The 22,885-nt window shown below is 46.7% G+C and overlaps 1 protein-coding gene across 2 annotated transcripts in view; it reads left to right on the forward strand.

The window, feature by feature from the left end:
* SPTBN2 (spectrin beta, non-erythrocytic 2) overlaps nt 1-22,623 on the forward strand; it is a 78,916-nt gene extending 56,293 nt beyond the window's left edge. For both annotated transcript variants that reach the window (XM_081968491.1, XM_081968490.1), the window contains 19 exons: nt 459-549; nt 1,372-1,518; nt 1,652-1,915; nt 3,662-3,886; nt 4,563-4,652; nt 5,726-5,998; nt 6,858-6,988; nt 8,049-8,253; nt 8,831-9,205; nt 9,966-10,210; nt 11,542-11,680; nt 14,052-14,136; nt 14,896-15,092; nt 16,160-16,305; nt 17,061-17,136; nt 18,152-18,390; nt 18,626-18,799; nt 18,943-18,985; nt 20,064-22,623. In XM_081968491.1, the coding sequence (XP_081824617.1) occupies nt 459-549; nt 1,372-1,518; nt 1,652-1,915; nt 3,662-3,886; nt 4,563-4,652; nt 5,726-5,998; nt 6,858-6,988; nt 8,049-8,253; nt 8,831-9,205; nt 9,966-10,210; nt 11,542-11,680; nt 14,052-14,136; nt 14,896-15,092; nt 16,160-16,305; nt 17,061-17,136; nt 18,152-18,390; nt 18,626-18,799; nt 18,943-18,985; nt 20,064-20,300 (3,382 nt within the window). In that variant the 3' untranslated portion in view covers nt 20,301-22,623. The remainder of the gene's footprint in view (nt 1-458; nt 550-1,371; nt 1,519-1,651; nt 1,916-3,661; nt 3,887-4,562; nt 4,653-5,725; nt 5,999-6,857; nt 6,989-8,048; nt 8,254-8,830; nt 9,206-9,965; nt 10,211-11,541; nt 11,681-14,051; nt 14,137-14,895; nt 15,093-16,159; nt 16,306-17,060; nt 17,137-18,151; nt 18,391-18,625; nt 18,800-18,942; nt 18,986-20,063) is intronic.
* Nucleotides 22,624-22,885: the final 262 nt, after the last annotated feature.

Raw genomic sequence — 22,885 nt, forward strand, 5'->3', positions numbered from 1 at the left:
TGTGGGCCGCAGGTTGAGGACTGCCTGTAATAATTACCTGCGCAGGCCTGAGTTCTCATAGAAAGTAACAGCCAAAGCCCATTTGCTTAATTGCATTAGGGCCCAACGGAGGGTCTAGTCACCGAAACTCTGCTCCTGTTTCTTGGTAGTTTAAGGCATGGCTGGCTGGGGAATTCTGGGTGTTGAAGTCCACACACCTTAAAGGGGCTGAGGTTGAAAAACATTCCTGTAAAGTTTGAACGCAGCCTTCCCAAATGCAGCATTCCCAGGTGCATTAGGACTGCAGAATTCCCAGAGAACGAGGTTCAGGATGTAAAGTGCATGGAATCAATCTCTTCAAATATTAATCCAGCATTCTCCATTCTCTTGCAAGCCATGCTCCTCTGGGGAACAGAATATGATTAACTCTCATGTCTTCCTTTCTGCTTCTCCTCCTCCTCCATCCTAATTGCTTTCAGACACAGAAAAAACCAGGAAGCAGCTCAAGATCTCCTGGCCCGGCTCCGGGACAATCGAGTCCTTCAACATTTCCTCCAAGATTGTCAAGAGGTAAGGTTTTATTAACCTGTTACCTGCCCTGGGTAACAAAATGTCTGCAAGAAAACAACCAAGTTCAGAGAGTACAAAGGCCCCATAATCTTCCTTCTCTGCATATCCTAACTGTGGGGGCAGTTGGGGGATAAAGGAACGGTACCCTGGAAAATACATTGTACCTCGCAGGGAAATGGAAATTTATATATAATAAGGAAAGGAGACAGTTGAAAGGAAAGGGAAGTGGTGAGATGAAGGGAGAGAGGGAAGTGGAGTAGAGCGGAATGGGGCGGAGGAGAGGAGGAGAGAAAAGTTGAAGGAAGAGGAGAAGAGGGAAGGAGAGAGGGGAAAGGAGAAAAGGAAACAGACGAGGACAGAGGAGTAGGAGAGAGGGCAGGAGAGGGAAATGGAGAAGAGGAAAAGGGAAGAGAAGGAAGGAGAGAGGGGAAAGGAGAGAGATAAATATAAATAAAGTTATGGTACAATTATGAAAATAATGTCTATAACTATGACTTACAACATTATGTATTTAAAAGAGACTGTAAATGTATGATGAAGAGAACATTGGTTATAATCAGGGTATATAAAACTATGTAAACTCAAAAAGGACTAGATGTAGCCAGTACGCAGCTGCTGCAAAACTGGAACTGGAACTTATAAAGAAAAATCTACAATAAAAATATTTATATAAAAAAAGAAAACAACCAAGCTCAGAGAGCTCCAAGAAACATTCATTTCAACCCCGAATATTCTCCTTTAAGGGGGAGCCCTAAATTTTGAATCCTGGCTTTCCTGGGGTTAAGGCTCGTGCTTGAAGCCGTTGTTCTGTCTCTCCTCCAGCTCACCCTGTGGATCAACGAAAAGATGCTCTCAGCCCAGGATATGTCCTACGACGAAGCCCGAAACCTCCACACCAAGTGGCAGAAGCACCAGGCCTTCATGGCGGAGTTGGCCTCCAACAAGGGCTGGCTTGAGAAGATCCAAAAGGTGGGTTTAAACCCGGACGACATCCGTTGCTGTTTTTCTTGGCTCGCCTTTCTTTCTTCTTTAGCTCACCCTTCTAACGTTCTCGGAAGACCTTTCTGAAACCACCTCTCCTCCCATCTCTCCCTTTTGGCAGGAAGGGGAGCAGCTGGTGTCCGAGAAGCCCGAGCTGGAGCCCGTGGTGAGAGCCAAGCTGGATGAACTTCAGAAACTCTGGCAAGAACTGGAATCCAGCACCCAGAGCAAGGCTCAGTGCCTCTTCGATGCCAACCGGGCCGAGCTCTTCACCCAGAGCTGCTCGGCCCTGGAGGCTTGGCTCAGCGGCCTGCAGGCTCAGCTACACTCTGACGACTATGGCAAGGACCTGACCAGCGTGAACATTCTGCTCAAGAAACAGCAGGTAAATGAGTGATACTTTGCATCATGGCAAGGACGCTGATGATGTCAGCATTTTGCGTCAAAAGAAGTCAGCTCTCCAAACCCTTCCGAATAATAGAATAACAAGAGTTGGAAGGGACCTCGGAGGTCTTCTAGTCCAACCCCCTGCTCAAGTAGGAGACTCTAGACCATTCCAGAGAAGAAACTCCAGTTTCTTCTTAAAAACCTCTAGTGTTATGGAGGTAAACCATTCCACTAATTAATTCACTGTCACGAAATTTCTCCTTAGTTTCAGGTTGCTTCTCTCCTTGATTAGTTTCCAGCCGTTGCTTCTTCGCCAGCCTTCGGGTGCTTTGGAGAATCTCCTTCTGGAGATTCTGGAGAATGTCCTTCTGGAGATATGCTCTGGAAAAACCTTCCGCCCAAAACCTTGAAGTATTACCAATACTTGCTTTCTTGGCAATAATGGTTTGTTGACCTGAAACGTAGGAAAATGTTCCACGTTGTACCAATCACATCTCTGCAACAAAACATGACTATTGCCCTGACCATATACATGAATTTTGTGTGTAACAAAGGCTGTGAATTATAAGCCAGAGAGATTATTACACATTGCCGTAGATCACGAGTTGTATAATCATTGTTTTAAAAGATTTTTTTATTATTTTTGGTTAAGCAGACAAACACAACACACACACACAAAATCATCTTTCGTTACATATTGTAGAAGTGTGTCGATTGGTTACAAATAACTTTCCTGCATCTCTTCCACAGTCATTACTTATAGTTCATATCGCATTGTATATTTTAAATCAGAAATCTTTATATATCAACATCCCACAATTCTCATTTGACTATAACTGTTTTAACGTCCTTTTGCATGAAATAATCCAAAATTAAAAACACAACCACATAATGACATTTTGTTAATTATTTCTAATATCATCCAATAACATTGCACCTTTATAACCTGTTCTAAGTAAGAATTAATTATGTTTGATAACAAAATTTCTAATCTCCTTTATTAGCAATGCAGCCTTCAGGGAGATTCCCCCCCCCCCCCCTTGAAAGGTGATAACCAGCACCTTAAAACTTACCCGGAAGCAGACTAGCAGCCAGTCCAGCTCCCCAGGGGTGGGCTTCAAAAATTTCAGCAACGGATTCTCTGCCCGGTTGCTGAGTGGGTGTGGCTATGGTGGGAGTGGCCTAGTCAGCCTCCTGCACCAGGGCAGGGGGGGCATTTTCACCTTCCCTAGGCTCCGGAGGGAGAAAACTACCTCTCCTGGGTTCCGGAGACCTTTGAGAACTTCCAGGAGGCCCGTTTTTACACACACACACACACCGAGCCCCCGTACGGGTTCTGCACTTACCTTGCATCCAAACCAGGCCACGTGGAGACTCCTGGGAGGGGAGGGGTGGGGTGGGTGGGGCCAGCCAGGGGTGGGATTAGGAGGTTCTCCGAACTGGCCATAACGTTAGCTACGGGTTCTCCCGAATCTGGGCGAACCCATAGCAGCTCCGGCAAAAAGAGATGGGCGCATACGCCACTCTAGACTTGTGCAAAACTGTTTGAGGTGCTGCATTCTGAACCAATTGAAATGTCCACCTCCTCTTCAAGGGCAGCCAGCCCCATGTGCAATTATTCCTATTGTAAGAAAAGAGGCATTTTTTTTTTTAAAAAAAGTACACCTTTGTGGGTGATTGTGGGTGAGCTTGTAGATGTGGTTGAGAGAGCTCCGTGACCGTTTCCTTTCCTTCTATCCTCCAGTTGCTGGAGAACCAGATGGATGTGCGGGAGAAAGAGGTGGAAGGGCTGAAGGCTCAGGCATTGGCTCTCAGCCAGGAAGATTCCAACACGGTGGAAGTGGATGGGAAATTGCGGTCAGTGGAGGGAAAATTTACGGAGCTCAGAGCACCGCTGCGGGAACGTTGTGAGAAGCTGCTGGCCTCCAAGGAGGAGCACCAGTTCAACCGTGACCTGGAGGATGAAATTGTGAGTTGACCTGGAAGAGGAAGGAGACCGATTCGCACAGATTTTACAAAAAAGGAAGCGTGTTTCGAATCAATTAACTTCATTGTGGTCCTTCGCCAGCATAAAATAAGAAGAGAAAAGAAAATAGTTTTCAAATATCCAGAGCATCCCAAAATAAATGGGGAGCGATGAAGAGAAAAATATGCTCAAAAGCTTCATTCTTATTGGATAAAACTAACCCAAAATCCAGAATCATAAGAGTCCCCTAACAAATTTGAGGAAGGTAGCTGACATTTTTTAAAAAAATAGACCAGTGGATAATGCTGAGACCAAAGCCATTTCCTACTCAAACAAATTCAATGGCTCTTGATTATTCTTCCTCTCCTTTTGTACTACATTTTGTACCACCACAAAGAACCTGGCAATCCTATATGTTATTTCAGGATTAAGTAATTGTTTGTACTGCGGGTCTGTTTTACTAGCCAGAAGTGGGGCAATTAAAGTATTTCAAGATGCTGGGTAAAACTGAATGTGTTCAAAGGAAGCGTTTAAAAAAGAAAAGAAAAACAGAGTGAGGTATAACCTTGGAAGATTAGTAAGATTGCTCCCCCAAAAGAGAGCAATCAAAAGTGGGATTTTTTTCCTACATAATTACTTGGACTTTTCTTAGTGTTTAACCTCTGTTCTCGTCCTGCAGTTATGGGTGAAGGAAAGGATGCCCATGGCCGTTTCCACTGATCATGGCAAAGACCTGCCCACTGTCCAGCTGCTGATTAAGAAGAACCAGGTGAGGTCCATCTTTGAAAGGGAGCAAAGGTTACCACAATTCATTATATGGTAAAATGTCAACATTCCGACTGACGAACCCAAACTGTTCTGACCTAGGCTTCCCAAGAGCAGGAAGCAGATGTCCCGATAAAACCCCTTTTATTGAGGTGAAAGTGAATTCCTCTCCACACAAGTCCCAGCCAAGAGTCTTTCGAGAGATTTCACAACTACAGACCTTTATCAGGCTTGGAGAGCTGCCAGGCCGATATCTTCTAAACACCATGCTGTAGCAGCAATTACTTGGCAAGAAGTCAGGAACAGTTCTTCACCCTAATGAATTGAACTAATTGCCTCCTGCAAACTCCCCTCCCCTTTCTCTCCTCTTTTATTTCCTCTGGGAGGGGCCATTCACCGTCTACCTGTGGCTTTACTCCCAAGTCAGCCCTTGTTCCTTAGCTGTTCCCTTCATCTGGCCACTCTGCACATGCACACACTAGAAACAGGCTCCAGCTGTTCTTCGCAGAGCTGCCAGAAGACAAGAACAACTCAGAAAGCAGGGTCGACTTGGGAGTAAAGCCACACCTTGGAGGTGATTGGCCCCTCCCACAGGAGACAAAAGAGGAGCGAACGGGGAGGGGGCTTTTGCAGGAAACAATTCGTCCCTTTGGTCGTTTCAAGAGTGGAAAGTTCTGTTTGTGACTATAAGAGACTCTGTGCCAAGTGTGGCCTCGCCCTGCGTTTGGAATCTAATTATCTGGCAGCTCTCCGAGCGAGATAAGGTGCGTGTGGATAAACATTCCTTGAAAAGACTGTTTGCCAAGCCTTGCTGGCTGGGAATGAAAGGAATTCACAGTCGTGTAAATAAAAGAGGTTTTGCCGGGACCCAGACGTTTGGTACTCAATGCACAAACTAGAACTCATTGATATAGGTTTCCTTATGAGTCACTACATTATTCCTTAAGGGAAAAAATTGTTTTTCCCATCGTTTCTGGTACTCATTGCGCCTCCCGGAACCAATTAACGATAAGTACCACTATACATTTTTTTGAAGACTGCTCCTCAGCTAATTCTTTCCTCTGGACCCTCTCGTAGACGCTGCAGAAGGAGATCCAAGGTCACCAGCCGCGGATCAACGACATTGTAGGGAGGTGGCAGGGGCTGGCGTGCAGCGGTCTCGAGGCGGAGCTTCAGGGCCGAGTCGAGACACTAGAGGAGATATGGCGGGAGCTGCAAGACCAGGTGGACCAGCGGCGCGGGCGGCTGGAGAAAGCCCAAATGGCCCAGCAGTTTTACTTCGACGTTGCCGAAGCCGAGGCCTGGATGGGTGAACAGGAGTTGCACATGATGTCAGAGGAGAAGGCAAAAGTAAGTCTGCCCAACTTAGAACGAGGATTGCTTGTTTCAATAAAAAGTTTATAGTTTAATGGCTGGCTTTCATTTATTTGTCTTTTAATATACATGTACAGATACATTTTTCAGACTAAGCCGCCAGAGTTACTCTGTGGTAAGATGGAAGGCCAATAAAATGTATAAATAAATAAATAAAAATAGGTAGTCCTCAACTTAAGACCACCCACTTAGTGACTGAAGTTCCAACAGACCCCCCTAAAAGTTACTTAGGTCCCGGCTTCTAAGTTCTGACAGCCACTCCGCCCCTATGATCACATGATCACATTGGGTGTTCTCAGCAACCAATATGCATTTAACAACCCTTTATAAGTAACCTGCAGTCGTGTAAACCAAGTGCTTATTTCAGGGAAACACGGTGTGGGTCTGGGTGTATCATAAATGCAGAAACGATGATCTCCTTTGTGACTGTCCCAACTTAGGACATAATGAGCAGGCCTTTTTACGGTGATAAGTAGAGCATTACCTATAGCGCTTTTTTAAGAAAAACACTAGAAGAGGTAGAAAAGTTACCACAATTAATTGTATAGCACTTATAAGAGAGAGAGAAAAAAACTCTTGCAAAAGAAGGGGAGGAGAAAAGAAATAACAAGTAGAAGTTTATCCAAGAGACCAAACCTAGAATTTATAACCAGTGGGATGACTTCCTTCCAAAGCTGTGGGTGCTCCCACACTGGAGATTTGCAAGAAGAAGCCGGAAGAGCAGTTTCCATTCCATTCCCTGGACTCCACTGTTTATTTTTCTGCCCAAGATTGTCCCTCCTGCCTTCCAGGAATTTAAAAAAAAGCAACAACACCATGGTTTTCTTTTCTTCAGGATGAGCTGATTGCTCAGGCCATGGTCAAGAAGCATTTGGGGATGGAGCAGGCTCTGGAAGATTATGCCCAGACTGTCCATCAACTCTCTGTGCAGAGCCGGGACATGGTGAATAACAGCCACCCTGAAAGGTAAGCGTTCCCTGCCTTTAGTTTTTACATGCAGAAGGATAAAGCACCTTTCTTCACCTAACTTATAAAACTAAAATCTTATAAAACTTGTTCGTTGTGATTGAAGGAAAGCTACTTATAGCAAGAGCACTTAAGACTTATATGCCGCTTCACAGTGCTTTACATCCCTCTCTCTGAGCGGTTTACAGAGTCAGCCTCTTGCCCCCAACAACCGGGGTCCTCATTTTACGCACCTCAGAAGGACGGAAGGCCGAGTCAACCTTGAGCCTGGTGAGAATTGAATTGCCAAATTGCAGCCAGCAGCCAGCAGAAGTAGCTTGCACTAGTGCATTCTAACCACGGCTCACCCACCACTTACAGATATGCCTCAACTTACGACCGCAATTGAGCAAAAAAAATTATGTTGCTGAAGTGAGAAATTTGTTAAGTGACTTTTGTCCCATTTTGCAACTTTTCTCGCCACATTTGTTAAGTAAATCACTGCAGTTGTTAAATGAGTTGCACGGTTGTTAAGCGAATCCGGCTTCCCCGTTGATTTTGCTCGTCAGAAGGTCGTAGAGGGGGATCACCTGACCCCCCCCGGATATTGCAAGCGTCATAAATGTGAATCTGTTGTCCTGCATCCAAATGTAAATCACGTGACCATGGGGATGCTGCAACGGTTGTAAGTGGAAAAATGGTCATAAAAGTCACTTTTTTCAGTGCCACTGTAACTTCGAATGGTCACTAAGTGAGCTATTGTAAGTCGAAGACTACCTGTATTCATTTCATTCATTAATAGTGGCTCCTTCGAGTGGTGCGATGGCGTAGAGGTAGATTTCTCGCCTCACAATCAGGAGGCTGTGAGTACGATCCTAGGTGGAGGCAGATATTTCTGTATCTGGGCACGATGAGAATATAGCTGCTGAACAAAACTCCGCATTGGTAACAGGAAGGGCATCCGGCTATTAAACACTCTGCTAGCTCCATTCAGTTTCCCAGACTCCATCCCGCAAGGGATTATGGGGTCGTTAAAAGATGATGATTAATAGTGTCTCCTTCCCTTTTCCTTGACTTTCAGTGAGAGGATCAATCTTCGGCAAGGCCAAGTGGACAAGCTCTATGCCAGCTTGAAGGACCTGGCAGAGGAGCGTCGGGCCAAACTGCAGGAGCATCTTCGTCTTTGCCAGCTGAAGCGGGAAGTGGATGACTTAGAGCAGTGGATCTCAGAACGGGAAGTGGTGGCGGCCTCCCACGAACTTGGGCAAGATTACGAACATGTTACGGTGAGTCTCACCCACATCTGGAGCGCCAGGAAGAAATCCCTCAAAGCTCATTCTGATGATTAACAAAAATTAAAAGTATGACCCCCCAAACACTCTGTTCAACTGCAAATTAGAAGCTTACTCCTATCTTAGGCTATAGAATGACCTGTTGGCCCCCGTATTGTCAGTTCCAAGTTTGGCATACTCTGGATCAGTGTTTCCCAACCTCAGTAACTTTAGGATGGGTGGACTACAATTCCCAGAATTTCCCCAGCCAGCATATTTTAAGATAGGTGGGCTTGAACTCCCAGAATTCCCCAATTAACATGTTGAAGTCCCCCCATTTTGAAGTTGGCCAGGTTGAGAAACACTTATCTAGGTGAGATAGGCTTCAACTCCCAAATCTGTTTTCAAAGGCCAAGATTGTTATGAATTCTGGGAAATGAAGTCCTTACAATTTTGAGGGCGCTATATTTCCCTTTATCCTCTGCTTCTTTGCTCTTTAAATGCAAGTGATCCCTCTATACTAGTTGCTCTTTGTATTCTGCGTGGCTTTAACCACCGTGTCCTTTATATTATGCTCCATCCTTTTCTGAAGATGCTGCGGGATAAATTCCGGGAATTCTCACGTGACACCAGCACCATTGGCCAGGAGAGAGTGGACGGTGTCAACCGTTTGGCGGACGAGATGATCTCCACTGGCCATTCCGAGAATGCCACCATTGCGGAGTGGAAGGACAGCTTGAATGAAGCCTGGGCAGATCTCCTGGAACTCATTGACACTAGAAGCCAGATGTTGGCAGCTTCCTATGAGTTGCACCGCTTCTACCACGATGCCCGGGAGACTCTCAGCCAGGTCCAGAACAAACAGAAGCAGCTCCCGGACGAAGCAGGGAGGGACCTCAACACAGCCGAAGCCCTGCAACGGATGCACACAGCTTTCGAACATGACATCCAAGCCTTGAGTGCTCAGGTTAGTGCGGTGGAGATGAATAAGATTCAGAAATTGTCCAACAGTGTACCAGTATTCTTCAACCTACGAGCGGTCAAATAGTGGCCGTTCAGAGTTTCAACAGACCTACCTGGCGGGGGTGGGGGGGCAGGTCCTTATGACCTGATTTTAAAGTTCTGACAGTGATCCCCCCCAGCCCAATCACCCGACGGAAATCAGGCTCAAAATGAAACCAAATCGAAAATCTGAGAGCCCAGATTATAGGTAGTCCTCGGTTTACAACAGTTTGTTTAGTGTCCGTTCGAAGTTACAACAGCACTGAAAAAAAGCGATTTGTGGCCATTTTTTTCCCCACACTTACAACCATTGCAGCATCCCCGTGGTCGTGCGATCCAAATTCAGATGCTTGGCAACTCATTTTTATGACAGTCACAGTGTCATGGGATTCCCCTTTTGAGACCTCCTGACAAGGAAAGCCAAGATTCACTTAACAACCGTGTGACTAATGTTAGAACTGCAGGGATTTAATGAACAACTGCGGCCAGAAAGGTGGTAAAACGGGGCAAAAGTCACTTAATAATTGTCTCAGCAACAGAAATTTGGGGCTCAAATTTGTGGTTGTAAATCGAGGATTACCCACGCAAGGTCCAAACATTTTTCAAGTTGTAATAGTTTTAGGAACCACCCATCCACATTTGGGAGGAAGATAGTCCATGCAAAGTTGTGGATGAGAACTGAGCATTGTGTCCCTCTCCTCCCCCCCCTCCCCGGTCGTTCACAGGTAAAACAGGTGCAGGACGACGCAACACGGCTGCAGAAGGCCTATGCCGGTGAAAAGGCTGATGACATCCGGAAACACGAGCAGTCGGTGAGCGAGGCCTGGTCTGACTTACTGGGCGGCAGCAGCGACCGTCGGCAACTCCTTATGGACACCGTGGACAAATTCCGCTTTTTCGGCATGGTACGAGACCTTCTGCTATGGATGGATGACATCAACCTTCAGATAGATGCACAGGAGAAGCCCAGGTCAGTGTATTGTCAGAAAAAAGGTTGAATTCCTGTACAGGCAGTCCTCGACTTAACAATTGGGACCAGAATCTCATCGGCTCTTAAGTGAGTCACCCAGTCTTTAATCAAATCTGGCTTTCGGATTGACTTTGCTTGTCGTAAGCCCGCAAAAAAGACAGTCACGTGACCTTGGGGCCCTATAATTGTCATAAAATCCATGCCAGTGGGTGACAAATTTTGATCATGTGACTGTAGGGATACTACAACAGTCGTAAGTCAAGGAACTTTTATCGGTACTATTGCAACTTTGAACGGTATCTGAAATGAATGATTGTAAGTTGATGACCGCCTGTAACGATTTAAAGAAGAAATATATAAAGAGAGGAGGAGGTAGCAAGCTGAAAACAGAGACCTCTGTTTTTTCCTGGAATTTAAATGAAGGTGTCATCACCTTTTGTCCTGTCTGCAAATGTTGCAGGTTTCTTTAATGCCTTCAATCACCTTATTTGCAAGGCTCCAAGTAAGAATAGAATAGAATAGAATAGAATAGAACAGAACAGAACAGAATAGAATAAGAATAAGAATAAGAATGGAATGGAATGGAATAGAATAGAATAGAATAGAATAGAATAGAGAAAATTGAATGGAATGGAATGGAATAGAATAGAATAATAGCATAGAAATAGAATTACTTTATTGTCACTTTGAATGTACACTAATTGGCAAATATTAAAAATGAAATTTTGTTGCATACAGGTCTTAAAAGGGTTACCATCTCCAATTGTACACTACATAAGCATGACAAGGTAGATAAATAAATAAACACAAAATTATGCGTATACCCACATATATTATACGACACGGACAAAACAACACAGACTAGTTCAGATGTATACATGTTTATGGCGAGAAAAAAGAAGCTTGCGAGTTTATCAGACAAATGGCCTAGGGAACAAAACTGTTCTGGAAGTCCTGCTAGAAATACTTCGAAACCTCCTCCCAGAGGGGAGCAGCCAAAACGAACCGTAAAATGGGTGTGTGGGTCTCTAACGAGGCTTTGAGCTCTGAGCACATAGGGCTTACAAGCAGTATCCTAAATACAGGGAAGCGAACTTTCTATCATCTTCTCTGTTGTCCTCACCACTCTCTGCAGGGACTTTCTATCTGGGGTTTCGCTGCCACTGAACCAAACAAACTGTGATGTAGTTTGTTAAAACACTCTCAATGATGCCTCTGTAAAAATAAGATATGCACAGAAGTTGACCTCATGTCTTGTTTTTCCCTGCTGTCCCTTTGCCAGAGCTGAGGCGGATGACCATTTTTTTTTTTCCTTTTACTCTTCAATATAGGGATGTGTCAGCTGCCGACCTGGTCATCAAGAATCACCAAGGGATCAAGGCCGAGATGGAGGCCCGGACCGACAGCTTCAACGCCTGCATAGCAATGGGAGATGACTTGCTGGCTAAGGGGCACTACGCTTCTACGAAGGTTTGTGTAGGGGCAGTGCGGAAGACCGTGGTTATTGTGAGGAGCTAGTGACGTATTTTGAACTCTTCTTCCTATTAAGAAAACTCTAGAAGCGCAGAGCTCATTCTGAGCTAACCTGTTTGTTTTCCACTCTGTCTTGCTGAACAAGGGGAATCCTCAAGCAGCTTCAAAGTTTTTCCTGCACTGAAAGTCTCAGACTTTGTATTCTCAGGTCAGGTTTTATAGTCTCCTCCCCATGGCAGGATCATGAAATCAGGGTGCCAAGTTTTGATTTAAAAATAAATAAATCTTGGGGTTCTTTGTTGGGAGCATTTGCAGTGGAACCTAGCGCTACTGTGGAAGAATTGGCCACCGGTCGAGGCACCTCAACCGTTCTTATTAAGGAGGTCCTGACAGCCTATACACGGTGGCTTAGTGGCTAAGATGTTGAGCTTGTCAATCAGAAAGGTCGGCAGTTCAGTGGTTCGAATCCCTAGCACCGCGTAATGGAGTGAGTTCCCGTTCTTTGTCCCAGCTTCTACCAACCTAGCAATTCGAAAGCACGTAAAAATGCAAGTAGAAAAATAGGAGCCACCTTTGGTGGGAAGGGAACAGCGTTCCGTGCGCTTTCGGAATTGAGTCATGCCAGCCACATGACCACGGAGACGTCTTCGGACAGCGCTGGCTCTTCTGCTTTGAAACAAAGATGAGCACCGCCCCCTAGAGTCAGGAACGGCTAGCACCTATGTGCGAGGGGAACCTTTACCTTTAACAGCCTGTAAGAGAGTTGGTGTGCTTTTTATGTTACACCTTTCAATCGTATACTTTAGCTAATAATAAAGCTTAAAATCCTATTATTGCCTATGTAATCCAAAAGAACCAATAGCTGGGGCTGATTGTGACACTGAGCAAAACAGCTAGGCACGGGAAGGTTTCCCTTTAACCCCATCAAAACAACAGCATCCATTTGAATTATCACAACTTTACTTGGAGAAATTGAGTATCAAACCTTAAGTCCATCTTAGAGCAAGTTTAGTCTCTGGTATCTCCGGTGATCACAAAGGAATGGTGCGGTGGCCTGGAGGTGGAGCTCTCGCCTCACAATCAGGCGGCTGTGAGTTCGATCCTAGGTGGAGACAGATATTTCTCTCTCTGGGCACAATGAGAATATATCTGCTGAATAAAACTCCGCGTTGGCGACAGGAAGGGCATCTGGCCATTAAAGCACTCCTCTCCATTCAGTTGCTGCTAAAAGACGATAATGATGCTCTCCAGTGATCACAAAACAAGAAAAGGCACGTTCACCAAGCTATAATTCAGCAATTCAGACCCTGATTGCTGGAGGCCTCATGCTGACGCTGTAAAGCGCTTAGAGAGGGCTGTAAAGCACTTTGAAGCAATATATAAGTCTAAGGGCTATTGCTATCTAATTGTTCCATAGTTACTAAGATGAGGGCCCCACCTGCAAGATGGGAGCGCAGAACCACCTTGCCCAGTGCCATGTGGGCAGTAGCTTCCCCTTGCTAATGTTCCTTAGCAACAGGTACTCAATGCCTCTGAACATGCAAGTCAGATGTAGCTTTTTCGCTGAGGAGCCATTGACACTTTTTCCTCCCTAAATTTGCTGAATTCCAACCAAATTACTCCAAAGGTGCTTTTTCAAGAAGAAATTGGACTTGGGTTTTTTTTTAAGACATTTTGCTTCTCGTCCAAGAAGCTTCTTCAGCTCTGACTTGGATGGTGGGGAAGGGAAGGATTGATACTCCTTGGAGACAGCTGGACATTTGCATCCATTCAGAGGGTCGTTGAGGCCGCTTGGAGGTTTATCTGTGTCCTCAGGAGGGTCACCTGAGTAGTTTCAGCAGTTCCACAAAGTCTCCACACCCATTTGCACCACTCTGGTGATCCCCAAGGAGACGGACAAACCTTCAAACCGCCTCAATGACCCTCTAAAAGGATGCAAATGACCAGCTGTCTGCAAGGAGTATAAATCCTTCCCAGATAAACCTCCAAGTGCCTCAATGACCCTCTAAAAGAATGCAAATGACCAGCTGTCTGCAAGGAGTATAAATACTTCCCTTCCCCACCATCCGGTTAGAGTTGAAGAAGCTTCTTGGATGAGAAGTGAAACGTCTTCAAAGAAAAACCAGAAAGTCCAGTTGCCTCTTGAAAAAAAGCACCTTTGGGATGACCATGGATGACCGAGAACCTCCATAGACACCCAACCAGCTTAGTTTCTGTTTCTTCTTATGACAGTGAGTTTCACAGTGCCTTTGGTGTTGTCTTGAAGCTCCCACCGCTCGCATGAACAGTGTCCTTCTGCTAAATATTTGGCCAGCTAAATTCCTTCTTTCTTTCTTTTTTTCCCTTCCCCACCTTTTTTGTGACTCAGATTGTGGAGAAATTATCTCAGTTGCAGGAACGACGCAAGGAGACCAACGATAAATGGCGAGAGAAAATGGACTGGTTGCAAATAGGTATGGGGGGAGAGGGGGGGGAGAGAAGGCAAAGGGGGGAGGGGTCGGAAGGGGTTTGAGGCAGTTTGGAGTTAGGCTTATGATGGTGGGCAGCATGTCCATGACATAATTGGACTGACTTACACAAGAGAACATTGTTCTCAGTGACAATGGCTTTGAAACAAAAAAAAAGTTACTTAGGACCATTTTTCACACTTGTGACCATTGCAGAATCCCTGTGGTCACGTGATCAAAATGTAGATGACTCATATTTATGACGGTTGCAGTGTCCTGGGTGTTGTGACCCGCCAGATTCGGACAGTGAGGAGGGTTGGGGAGGAACCTGGGCCAGTCCTGGAGTCTGGGGAAGGCTCTGAGGAGGTCTCTGTGTCGGAGGCAGAGAGGGGGCCAGGGCCATATGCCAGTTATCAGCTGCCTTCAGAGTCAGGCATCAGTGAGGCAGAAGAACAGCTGGAGCCTGTTCCCAGTGTGCGCATGCGCAGAGTTGCCAGATGAAGGGAACAGCTAAGGAACAAGGGCTGACTTGGGAGTAAAGCCACAGGTAGACGGTGAATGGCCCCTCCCAGAGGAAATAAAAGAGGAGCAAAAGGGGAGTGGAGTTTGCAGGAGACCATTAGTTCAATTCATTAGGGTGAAGGTCTATTCCTGACTTCTTGCCAAGGAATTGCTGCTACAGGGTGGAGTTTGGAAGATATCGGCCTGGCAGCTCTCCAAGTCACTCTCTCTCTCTCCCTCCCTCCCTCTCCACCCACTTTGCAGTGATGGAAGTGCTGATGTTCGGGCGCGATGCCAGCATGGCGGAAGCCTGGCTTGCCAGCCAGGAGCCCATCGTGCGCTCTACTGAACTGGGTGACAACGTGGACGAAGTTGAAAACCTGATCAAGCGACACGAGGGCTTTCAGAAATCGGTCGCCGCTTGGGAGGAGCGTATCCTGGCACTGGAGAAACTCACCACGGTTCGTAAAAAAAGAAGCACACGGCTCAGCTCAATCTGTGAATCCTGCCACTGAGGTTTATGGCAGAGGTTCCAACCTTGGCATCTTTAATGCTTTTAGACTTGGACTTCAAATGTCCAGGTCAGCCCTTCCCCACTTAAGTGAAGCCTGGTGGGTTTCCAAACTGTTGTTAGTTGCGACGTCATGTCCGACCCATCGCGACCTTCTGGACATGTTCCTCCAAGCCTTCCTGTCCTCTACCATCCACTGGAGTCTATTGAAGCTCAGGCCGACTGCTTCATTGACTCCATCCAGCCACCTCCTCCTCTGTTGTCCCCTTCTTCTTCTTTTGCCCTCCATCGTTCCCAGCATGAGGCTCTTCTCCAGGGAGTCCTTCTTCCTTCTCATCAGGTGGCCAAAGTCTTTGAGTTTCCTCTTCAGGATCTGGCCTTCTAAAGAGCAGCCAGGGTGGATCTCCTCTAGGACTGACCGGTTGGATCGCCCTGCAGTCCAAAGAGTTATCAAACTCTTAACAGAGTCGTGTGTCGTTTTTGAATAAATTCACTCAAACGTTAATTATCAAGTTTTGTGGGTCAAATTTTATCTCATCTAGTGCTTGTTTTGTCAGTTGAAATACTTGCTTTTTCATTAAAAAAAAATTACAAGACTCTCAGTAATATATTGTGAGGGTTAGATTGCTCCTGTAGTCTGAAAAGGCCTGGGTTCAAATCCTTCACTAGACCTGAAGTTCCCTACATAATCAGGAGTCACTCCCTTTCTCTCGCCTCCAAATTTTCCTTGCAGTTTCTTGTAAGGATAAAAGGTGAGGTTAGGGGAAGGTTTGGCAATTCATGGAGCAAGTCGTGAAGCTTCAAAAGAGGCAGGACTATATTACAGGTCAAATTTATCGTTCTTAAAATTATAGTATTCCAAGACCGAGAAAATCAATTTCCCTGGATGATTTTTTGGTGGCATATAAATGTCATAAATAAATCCTTCTGGACTTCTTTAGTGTCCTTTCATAGCACTAAATTCTGGTATGGGGAAATAATGATTTTCTCCTCCCCTTCTCCCCCCCCCCCCCCCAGCTGGAAGAGAAAGAACATGAGCGTGAACAGGAAGAAGCGAGGAAGAGGACATCTCCGGTGCCAACCCCATTGGAACCCACTGTCATGATGCCACAGACACAGAATACAGACGGGAATCATCTACCCAGCAGCACTCAGACAAATGGGTAAGAACTAAGACCTGGGCCAATGTGGCAAGAAGGCAGCTGCAAGATTGGCAAGGGGTCGGAGTGAAGCAGAGATGATTGAACCTTCAGAATTGTAATAACAGTTCGCTGTCCCAAGATTGTATAAGTGAGAAATACATTTAGGATTAACAGCAGCCCTCCCTTTCTAAAATTTAAAGGTAATCCTTGATTTACTACCACGGTTGGGAACAGAATATTCGTTGTTAAGCGTGCCAGTTATTAAATGAGCTTTGTGTGATTTTACCATCTTTTGGGCCATCGTGGTTGAGCAAATAGCAATAAGACCTATATGCCGCTTCATAGTGTTTTACAGCCCTCTCAAAGCGGTTTACAGAGTCAGCCTCTTGCCCCCCAACAATCTGGATCCTCATTTTACACACCTTGGAGCCAGTCAAGAGTCGAATTCCTGGCGTGAGCAATGAGTTAGCCCCCAATCCGGCCTTCTAGCCACTGCACCACAACTGCAGTTGTTAAGTAAATCGGATTTCTTCCATTGACTGTTAGAAGGTCGTAAATGAGGATCACATCACCCCCTAGGATGTTGCAGCCACCGGTTGCGAATTGCCCAAATTTTCACCGTAGGCATGCTGCAACAGTGCGAGGAGTGGTTGTAAGTCACATTTTTTCAGTGCTGTTGTAACACTAAAATGAACGGTTGTAAGTCAAGGACTACCTGCACACAGTTGCTACTTTGAAACTTTGCACTACCCGGCACATCCTTCTCTTTTCCCCAGGAGCCCTGGACACCAAGGCTTAACTCTGGAGTTGCCATCCCAAAATGGGCTTGACCCCGACTCTGAATCTCCACAGGTAATGGAGAGGCCGGACTAACCACACAAGGCTGGGTGGGAAACTGGAAAAAAGATACAAAGGGATAGTTGCTTCTACACACGTCCACCACATATGATAGTACAAGCCAGGCGTCTGGTGACATTTCCAACATTTAGCTGATTTATCTTTGAACATCCACATTGAAAAACCTGAAATATTCCTGTTGGGGATTTTACCGGAAACTTAAGGTATCTGATTATCCATGTAATAACAGCAGCTAGGATAGTATTTGCACAAAACTGGAAAAGTGAAGAGATTCCTACAGAGGAGAACGTGATTAGGAAAATATTAGAATGGGCAGAAATGAACAGATTAACACTGGCAATTAAAGAGAAAGAACAAACTGGTTATTACACTAAATGGGAATCATTTTATTGATGGTTAGAGAATAAGCATAAAAATTAGAAGTAAAGGTAGATGTGTAAAATATAGAAAATGTATCAATAGAATTAACATAGTTAATAGAGCTAAATAAATCAAGAAGAGGATTGTTATAGTATTAAGTATTGGTATTAAGCCGGGAATAGATTAAATAATGGATATGATTGTAAATTTCAATTGTTATTGCACAAAATATTTGTACCCAGACGACACACTGTTTAATGGAAAGTGGATTGTTTATATTAAAATAAGATAGAAATGTTATAAAAAAGAAAAGAAAATCTATACAGACATTTGGGGCTTGCTTAATGCAGGGGTGTCAAACTCAATTTCATTGAGGGCCACATCAGCATTATGGTTGCCCTCCAAGGGCCAGTTGCATGTAAGACTATGAGGTGGGCGTGGCTGGCTCTCCAGATCCCAGGGCACCGGGACCCTGCAGTCCAACCCAGCCCTGCTTCCTTGAGGGGGTGTATATATATATTTAAATGTTCCAAAGTGCAAAGCACCTTCCTTGTACCGGGACTCAATTAGCAATTCCTGGAAAATGAGAATGCTGCCATTTGAGGAGACGTTTGAACTGTGATTCTAACCAAACCCCAACCGTCAACAGATTTCAGAATCATCGGCTGCAGTCAATGGGTCACAGCTGGATTCTGTATCCAAGGGCAAAGAGCCAAGCCCACCCGCCTCACCTAAGCTCAGCTCCAAGCCAGCTGTTTTCAGCATGGATCCTGCTCAGTCGGTCACGCTGCCCCCACGGACGCCAGACGACTCCGCTTCAGGGCAGATGGGAGGGATATTACACCGGAAGCAGGAAATGGAATCCCATGGCAAAAAGGCAGCTAACAGGTGACGTGTGTTTGGATCTGAATATAAAAGCTAGGTGTGGAAGGAAGGAAGTGTGAAAAACGGTCGTAGGTCGCTTCAGTTCCATTGTAAATTTGAACCGTCACTAAATGAACTGTTCTCAGTCTGCATTAACTGAAAGAACCCAGAATGTGCCAACTCTCGAATCAGCCGGGCATTTACTAGTGGGGAGAACAAATAAACGCTTCTACTCATCCTTCTTGTCTACCCTCCCCAGGTCTTGGCAGACCATCTATTGTGTGGTGCAGAAAAACAGCTTTGGATTCTACAAAGACGGCAAGCACGCCACCAACAGCATCCCCTACCACGGGGAAGCGCCCGTCAGCTTGCAGGGCGCGCAGTGCAACGTGGCTTTGGATTACAAGAAGCGCAAGCATGTCTTTAAACTCGGGTGAGCATTCCTGCCTTATGGCCAAGTAGCCTCGGCCACATTTTTTAAAAAGAACTTTTTTAATTTTAATTTTTAACGTGAAGGGTTTAGGCATTCCTCCCCTGACACCAGTTGATTCTTGTTCACTTCTCTTCTCTTGGCAGATTAACAGATGGCAAGGAATATTTATTCCAGGCGAAAGATGAGGTGAGTCGAAGTCTAGAGATTTGTGCTAAATCAGAGTTTTTCAACCTTGGCAATTTGTAAGATGTGAATGTACCGGCTGGGAGTTGAAGTCCACCCATCTCAAAGCATGCGACTGGAGGATTCTGGGAGTTGGAGTCCACCCATCTTAAAGCATGCGGCTGGGGGATTCTGGGAGTTGGAGTCCATCCATCTTAAAGCATGCTGGCCGGGGGATTCTGGGAGTTGAAGACCACCCCTCTTAAAGCATGCTGGCTGGGGGATTCTGGGAGTTGAAGTCCACCCATCTTAAAGCATGCTGGCTGGGGGATTCTGGGAGTTGGAGTCCATCCATCTTAAAGCATGATGGCTGGGGGATTCTGGGAGTTGAAGACCACCCCTCTTAAAGCATGCTGGCAAGAGGATTCTGGGAGTTGAAATCCACCCATCTTAAAGCATGCGACTGGTGGATTCTGGGAGTTGGAGTCCATCCATCTTAAAGCATGATGGTTGGGGGATTCTGGGAGTTGAAGTCCACCTATCTTAAAGCATGCTGGCTGGGGGATTCTGGGAGTTGAAGTCCACCTATCTTAAAGCATGCGGCTAGGGGATTCTGGGAGTTGAGGTCCACCTGGCCTAAAGCATGTTGGCTGAGGGATTCTGGGAGTTGAAGTCCATGCATCTTAAAGCATGCGGCTGGAGGATTCTGGGAGTTGAAGTCCATGCATCTTAAAGCATGCGGCTAGGGGATTCTGGGAGTTGAGGTCCACCTGGCCTAAAGCATGTTGGCTGAGGGATTCTGGGAGTTGAAGTCCATGCATCTTAAAGCATGCGGCTGGAGGATTCTGGGAGTTGAAGTCCATGCATCTTAAAACATGCTGGCTTGGGGATTCTGGGAGTTGAGGTCCACCTGACTTAAAGCATGTTGGCTGAGGGATTCTGGGAGTGGAGGTCCACCTGTCTTAAAGTTGCCAAGCTTGAGATTCTAAAAGACCTTCTACTCTGTCTTCTGGTTCTATCCTGCTCTTGGTTGGGGTGTGGATGATTGGCGGGAAATATTATTTTGTTCTTCATGGCCCCCTTTTTATTCCCTCCTTTCCAGGCAGAGATGAGTACTTGGATGCGTGTGATAAATGCTGCTGCTGCTGCGTCCGCCCTCACCCCTCAAGACCCCGCGGAAGACCAGCCTGCACTCATCAGCAAAGGCATGACGCGAGCCATGACGATGCCAGCCGGGCCCCCGCACAGCGCCTCGGAAGGAACTGTCACCCTGCGTAGCAAAGAGGCGAAGGAGAAGGACCGGGAGAAACGTTTCAGTTTTTTCAAGAAGAATAAATAGGAGTCCTTGGTGGGGAGAGGGGCAGGGGGGGCTCTGCTGCTGTTGGCAAAATCTGTACAGGCCTGAGCAGTGATATGGGGTGTGGCGAGGGGCTTGAGTTCGGCAAGGGGAGCCAGGTTGGGGGTGTAACCAAAGCGGCCGTCGCTCTTTTCTTAAAATTCCTGCAGATTGCATGAAGCATCTCTGACGTTTACAAGGAATGCCTTCCGTTCCAGGCCCCCTTCCTTCCTTCCCCGTAACAAGGAGAAACCAAAACAGGCCACCATCGTCTTGGTTGAAACGGGAGGGTGACCACAGTGGCAAAGACGGTTGTGGAGGTGCAAAAGTGTGGGGAAAGACCTCCCCAGGAATGGGGCAGCAGATTGTCAGATGCTGGACATCTAGTGGGGATCGGGGGGGCGGTGTCCGTGGGTCTGGGCAAACAGGCCACAGAAAGAGAGGCGGCACAGGGCTGATCACAGACTGGCGTTTTTAACGACGTCGGCCTTTTTGTGGGTTCTGGTAGCAGCGACACCCCTGGAAGTCCCACAGGTACAAAATTCGGGCTTCGGGAGTCGATTCCACTACCTTTGCTCACTCTCTTCCTCCTCCTCCTTTTCCGTCATCTGTGCTCCAAGGTTGTTAAGATTCCCTCTCCTCTCTCTCTGCAGGCAAAATCCCGTTGGAATTAAAAAAAAGTAGTCTATGCGCCCCTTTGGCCCCGCGCAAGCCCAAGAAAAGCCTCTTCTAAACATCCGAACAACCCCCCCCTTTCGAAGTCCCGTCTGTATACACACTTCATGTGCACGCACACACACCCTCTAAAAATTCGAACCGAGGATGCGCAACGCAGTGCTGTTCGTCCCCGGAGCTTACGCACTGCTTGTGCGTCTGTAGTTTAGGAAGTGCGCCTCCTTCTGTGGGAAATGAAGCCGGGCCAAGGATGCTGAGCTTGCAATGCGCCTGGTGCTCTTCGCACATATTTCTAGGGCTTGTCATATCCTGGAGGCAGCAAGGTATGGAGGCAGGAGGGCGAAAACATTGGGGACGATGATACCCCAATGTCTTTTGAGACTGGGCTGCCCGCCCGCCAAAGTTGCCTCCCGCTGCCTAAAAGTTCGCATTTCTCAGGCGCTCCAGAATAGGTGGGGGATCGTCCGTGATTCATCCCCGATGCTTGCTAAGAGGTTCTCATAGGAAATCCGAGCTAGATCCCTCTCAGCAAAGGGAGCAGCGATCAATGCCATCCTCCCCCCACTTTGCTTTAAAATCCCCTCCCCATCCACGCGACACATGTCAGCGCTGTTATCACCGATTCTGTTCTGGATTTGGCATTCTTTGGGCAAAGCTTTCCCCCGACTCGCACCCTCCAGCCCGGGTAATGCCGGCTGAGAAAATCGGAAGGCGAGGTTCCAATGCACTTGGTGGATCTCCAAGGTTGGGACGGCCAGTTTCATAGCCTCCCTCCCTCCCTCCCTCCAGCCTCTATTCTATGCAAAATTCATCGACCCATAGACCCCTTTTGTTAAGTCCTCGGAGTTAGGACAAAAAAAAAAAAATCTTCCAACCAATAAGGAAGATCGCCAAGTGGTGGAGTTTCCTTTCCTCAGGCAAACAGCATCGCTCTCCAGTCGATCACCTAAGAGATTTTAAAATTGCCCCCCTGTGGCTACGTGACACAGATCTCCCCCCACCCCAACAGTGAGCCCATGCTCTACAAGTGGCAGAAGAGAACAGCTTACATAGGACCTAACATAGAAACAAGAAGGTGAAAATTTTCTGCTGTATTGCCATGAAATTCTCACTCATCCATTGGCAAGAACCCAGGTTGGCACATTGGGTTGGCTGGACAGTTGCTTGCCAGGCTCTCATGGACCTCCCCCCCCCCTCTTCTCTTCCTATCTCCCCAGCCTTGGTCCCTGGACCTGGGTGTGCCTTCCATTTGTCCTCTGATTGTGGCCCTGCATTGCCACCTCGCCTCTGCAGCCTTGCCTGGCGCAGAGAGCATCGCCTCTCTTCCCTTCGGGCACAAAGGACGCCGAAAAGCAGCCTTGGCACACGGATGGGGTTGCAGAAAGACCCAGAGGGACGGCCTGCCTGCCTTACCATGTGCAGGAATGTTGTTCTTTTTTTTTTCCTTTTTCTTTTCCATGCTGCTTAGAGGAGGGGGGGGGGGGAAAGAGGCCTGGCCTACGAGAGAGACACCCTTGCCTTCTCGGCACGCCCCCTCAAGGGCCCCCAGCAGTGTTCTCTGTGCTTGTTGGGGACTGTTATCCATGTGTTTGCAGTGACATCTGTTCCAATTTTTTTTTTTTTTGGAGAAATAAAAAAGAATCTGTGGAGAGTCGCCGTGCTTCTTTCCCTTCGGAGGGGTAGGGGGCAAAAAATGGAGCGTCGCTGGTTCTCCTAACCGACCAGCTTCATCTCTTGCTAACCTATTGCGCTTTACAGGTTGGCGGCCTGGAATGGCAGCTGTCATTTGCCTTCCAGGGATGTGTTGATTTGGAACGATGTGACTTCCTGAGCCAGCTATGCTTTCGGTCAGGAATTCTGGGAGTTGAAATCCATGGATCTCCACAACTGATTTAAAAGCAGAGCAGGGAGGG

This window comes from Natrix helvetica (assembly GCF_964273705.1).
Source record: "Natrix helvetica genome assembly, chromosome: 16".
In the NCBI taxonomy this organism is placed as follows: Eukaryota; Metazoa; Chordata; class Lepidosauria; order Squamata; family Natricidae; genus Natrix; species Natrix helvetica.